This window comes from Ochotona curzoniae, unplaced genomic scaffold, assembly GCF_017591425.1.
Source record: "Ochotona curzoniae isolate NIBS_2020 unplaced genomic scaffold, NIBS_Ocur_1.0 contig_1, whole genome shotgun sequence".
NCBI classification, from domain to species: domain Eukaryota; kingdom Metazoa; phylum Chordata; class Mammalia; order Lagomorpha; family Ochotonidae; genus Ochotona; species Ochotona curzoniae.
In genome coordinates this window covers 39,772,256-39,776,443 of record NW_024464918.1, presented here as the reverse complement: position 1 = coordinate 39,776,443, position 4,188 = coordinate 39,772,256, and the positions used below count along the sequence as shown (strand labels likewise).

The 4,188-nt window shown below is 58.2% G+C and overlaps 1 protein-coding gene across 1 annotated transcript; it reads left to right on the top strand.

The window, feature by feature from the left end:
* Positions 1 to 839: 839 nt before the first annotated feature.
* On the top strand, positions 840 to 3,893 carry DUSP1 (dual specificity phosphatase 1). The gene is made up of 4 exons (XM_040972270.1): positions 840 to 1,463; positions 1,699 to 1,844; positions 2,198 to 2,417; positions 2,811 to 3,893. Exons 1-4 carry the CDS (start codon positions 1,097 to 1,099, stop codon positions 3,182 to 3,184), a joined length of 1,107 nt encoding a protein of 368 aa, XP_040828204.1. The 5' UTR covers positions 840 to 1,096; the 3' UTR covers positions 3,185 to 3,893.
* The last annotated feature ends 295 nt before the right edge of the window (positions 3,894 to 4,188 follow it).

Here is a 4,188-nt window from a genome sequence, read left to right as displayed (position 1 = left end):
CAAAGCAGGACCCTCCTTATCCACGACCCCCATCTTCTCACCCGGCCCCGCGACCTGCCTTGCAAGTGACTTAGAAGAGACTTTTGTCCCATAGGAGTTTCTTTGGAAGCCATTTTCCTTGTGCAATGTAAACAAAAATGTCCTCTCAGATAACATGAGAGAAAGTCTGGAACCAGGAAGATATTTTCCTGAAGCTGTTCATTGACCCATTCTCCTTGGAGACGCCATTTCTGTGGACAGTCGTTCACTTCCCCAGGGCGGCCCACACTGGAAGCCCCTCTGGACCCTCTCCTCAGCCCCCCACCTTCCCCGCAGGCGGAACGGCCCGGGGGTGTCCGAGTGGCTTCTCCTCAGGATCCCCGGCGGCTGGCTGCGCCGGTTACCGAGCAGAGGAGGCGAGGCGCATGAGTGGGTTCAAAGGGGCGCCCCTTCCTGCCAGGGCTGGGCGGCCGAGGGGGCTTGGAAGTGAGGAGAGCGGGGGGCGAGGGCCGAGGCAGGTGGCGCCTGGCGTCTCTCTCCCTCAGCCTCCCGCGGGACGCCGGGGAGCGGGGTCCGCCGGGTCTCTAGGGGGGAGGAAAGCAGCCCGGCCAGCAAGGGCGGGGGCCGGCTCGTGGCCAGCGGACCCCGGCTCCAAGGCCGATGACGTCTTTGCCTCTGGCTTCGGTGGCGCCGGGCCGGGCTGGGCGGGTGACGTCACCTCCAGGTCACGTGGCCGCCATTCAAACAAACAAACCCCTTCCCCCCACGCCCTGAACGCGCTCCGGCTGCGTCCCGCCCCGTCCCGCCTCCCCGGAGAGCTTGCATATAACCGCGCTGCCCCGCGGGCCGAGCTCGCCGCGAAGGGACGACTCACTGGTTGAAGAGACGCTTGCTGGAGAAAGGACAGCCCCAAGGAGCGGCCAGAAAGCTCCGGTGGCTGCAGTCCCGCGTGACGCCCCTCGCTCGTTCCAAAGAGCAGTGTTTTTGTTTCACGCACACAGAGACTCAGGGTCGGACTTTTTCCTTGAAAGCCACCGCCGCCGCCCTTGCCTTGGGCGCCCGAGCACAGACAAAGAGCACCGGAACGACGTGCACGCTGGGGGCTCTGAGGTCGGCCATGGTCATGGAGGTGGGCATCCTGGACGCCGGGGGCCTGCAGGCGCTGCTGCGGGAGCGCGCGGCGCAGTGCCTGCTGTTGGACTGCCGCTCCTTCTTCGCCTTCAACGCGGGCCACATAGCCGGCTCGGTCAACGTGCGCTTCAGCACCATCGTGCGACGTCGGGCCAAGGGCGCCATGGGCCTGGAGCACATCGTGCCCAACGCCGAACTGCGCGGCCGGCTGCTGGCCGGGTCCTACCACGCCGTGGTGTTGCTGGACGAGCGCAGCGCCGCCCTGGATGGCGCCAAACGCGACGGCACCCTGGCTCTGGCGGCCGGTGCGCTCTGCCGCGAGGCGCGCGCCGCGCACGTCTTTTTCCTCCAAGGTATGTCCCCGTTGCAGTTTGGTGCTACTAGGGACCCTGGGTCTTGGGCTCCTGGTTATGGTGCTGGTGGTGTGGAGCGCGTGAGCGCCGGAGACTTGTCATGGGCTTTGTCTGAGCCCCGGGAACAAAGGCTTGTTTGGGGGCTTTGCGAGGTGAACTCGTAGCACCTCGTGGGTCGGGGGGCGTTGCGTGAAGGGTACTGGATGTTCACAAACCCTTGTCTCTGTGTTCCTAGGAGGTTATGAAGCGTTTTCAGCTTCCTGCCCAGAGCTGTGCAGCAAACAGTCTACCCCCATGGGGCTCAGCCTTCCCCTGACGGCGAGTGTCCCCGACAACACGGAATCCGGATGCAGCTCTTGCAGCACCCCGCTCTACGATCAGGTCAGTGGCGGCCGGTGCCAGAGAGGAGAAGCCAAAGACAGCGGGGCCTGGCCCAGACTGCCCGCAGCCAGGATATAGAAAGTGATCTGCAGCTTTATTTATAACTGGGGACTTAAGGATCTTATTTATTCCACCCTGAAGTGGTCTGATGGCCCAGTTTCTGATGGATGGCACTGCAGAAATAGTGGTGAACTTGTGGGCCCTGCCAAGGCAGATGGCCTGGGTGCCCCGTTTATTTATACTGCAATAGTAAGCAGGACCAAAAAGTTTCCCCAGCTCACTGGGGAGTTCTGGTGGGTGTTGCTGTTGCCATGGCGCCAGCCTGATGAGCGTTGGTTGTTTCTGTTTTTCAGGGTGGCCCAGTGGAGATCTTGCCCTTTCTGTACCTGGGCAGTGCCTACCACGCTTCCCGCAAGGACATGCTGGATGCCTTGGGTATCACCGCCTTGATCAATGTCTCTGCCAATTGCCCTAACCACTTTGAGGGTCACTATCAGTACAAGAGCATCCCCGTGGAGGACAACCACAAGGCGGACATCAGCTCGTGGTTCAACGAGGCCATTGACTTCATAGGTAAGCAGAACTGCATAGCCTGGGACTTGCGCCTCTCCCTTGTGGTTTAGCCACTTAGCCTAAGTGGCCGGAACTGGCCTCGTATTCTCTGAGCCTTCCAAGACATTCATTGTCCAACTCGTGTGTGCATCTTCCCCCTAGCAAAATGTGTCCGGCCGAGCAGGTTAGCAAACTGAGGTGCAAGAAGTTATCTTGCCCAGAAATCAGTCTGCTCAGCGTTGATTCCACCATCAGCTGGGTTTAAACCACCTGGCTGTCCTTTGCCCAGTGCCACGTCCCTGGCAGTGGCATAAGGTGCCGTTGGCCATCTCTGTGTGCTGTGGGTTCTTTCCCACTCTCTGCCTGGACTTGAACTCTCCAGTAACCCGCCACATTATCTTTTTTCCCTTCCAGACTCCATCAAGAACGCAGGAGGGAGAGTGTTTGTGCACTGCCAGGCGGGCATCTCCCGCTCGGCCACCATCTGCCTTGCTTACCTCATGAGGACTAACCGGGTCAGGCTGGACGAGGCCTTCGAGTTTGTGAAGCAGAGACGGAGCATCATCTCCCCCAACTTCAGTTTCATGGGCCAGCTGCTGCAGTTCGAGTCCCAGGTGCTGGCCCCACACTGCTCGGCTGAGGCCGGCAGCCCCGCCATGGCTGTGCTCGACCGAGGCGCCTCCACCACCACCACCGTCTTCAACTTCCCCGTCTCCATCCCAGTGCACCCCACGAACAGTGCCCTGAGCTACCTGCAGAGTCCCATCACCACCTCTCCCAGCTGCTGAGAGGCTGGGGGGGCAGGGTGAGGGAGTGCCACGCCCACATTCCCATCCGTGCATTTACATCCACCTCCCATCTGCCCGGGACTCTAGGCTCTCCTCCTGGGGAGGAGAAAGGCAATAACTCCGGGGAGGTGGCTCACGGGGGCTGGTCCTTATTTATTTTCATTTCACCCTACATCGTCCACTGAGCTCCTCTACACAGCCGTGGCCGTGCCCTCGGCACTTGGACCGATAGGGAGTGGGTGCGTCAAGTCCTGCTGACCACACAGGGCAAAAGCAAAGGACTGGGTGTGAGTGGGGCTCTTTTTGACTTGCCCCTGGTGTTTTTTGTTTTTTCTTGTTTTTGTAGAAATCATGCTTGACATACCTACCAGTATTACCATTCCTGAAGACGTATACCTTATTTATTTTTGTGTAGGTGGTCCGCCTTCACAGCTGTCCGTGTCTACTAGAAGAACCAAATACCTCAATTTTTGTGTTTTGAGTACTGTACCGTCTTTGTACATATAGACCCAGCGGAGAGTCTGTTCAGCACTGATAGAAAGCACCAGTGTTTGGGTTTTTGTTTGTTTGTTTTTTAGTTACCCACAGTTGTATGTTTTGCCGATTATTTATGACCTGAAATAATATATTTCTTCTTCTAAGAAGACATTTTGTTACTTAAGGATGACTTTTTTATACAACAGAATAAATTATGGCATTTCTATTGAAATTGCAATGCTCTTATTTCCTTTGGGGACCACATCCAACTCCTTGCCTGCCAGTGGAATGGGGAAAGAACTGGGGTGAGGGCCCTCAAAATCTGTGTGTTGGCATCTGATCCTGTCCCCCTGGGTGGCCCGAGTGGGAGCTGTGCTCTAAGGGAGGCAGGTGAGAGATCTACCTACCGTGAAACATCAGATGCTGCAGCCCAGGTCTAAGCGAGAGGGTCCGAGTGCCCACCTGTCCCCTTTCTAACCATGCTGTCACCTGGGGTGCCCAGGTGTCCCCAGAGCCATCTTACCTGG

Coding starts and splice junctions, on each gene's coding strand:
- DUSP1 (XM_040972270.1), top strand. CDS start 1,097: ATGGTCATGGAGGTGGGCATCCTGGACGCCGGGGGCCTGCAGGCGCTG. Junction 1,464..1,698: donor GCACGTCTTTTTCCTCCAAG/GTATGTCCCCGT, acceptor CTGTGTTCCTAG/GAGGTTATGAAGCGTTTTCA. Junction 1,845..2,197: donor GCACCCCGCTCTACGATCAG/GTCAGTGGCGGC, acceptor TCTGTTTTTCAG/GGTGGCCCAGTGGAGATCTT.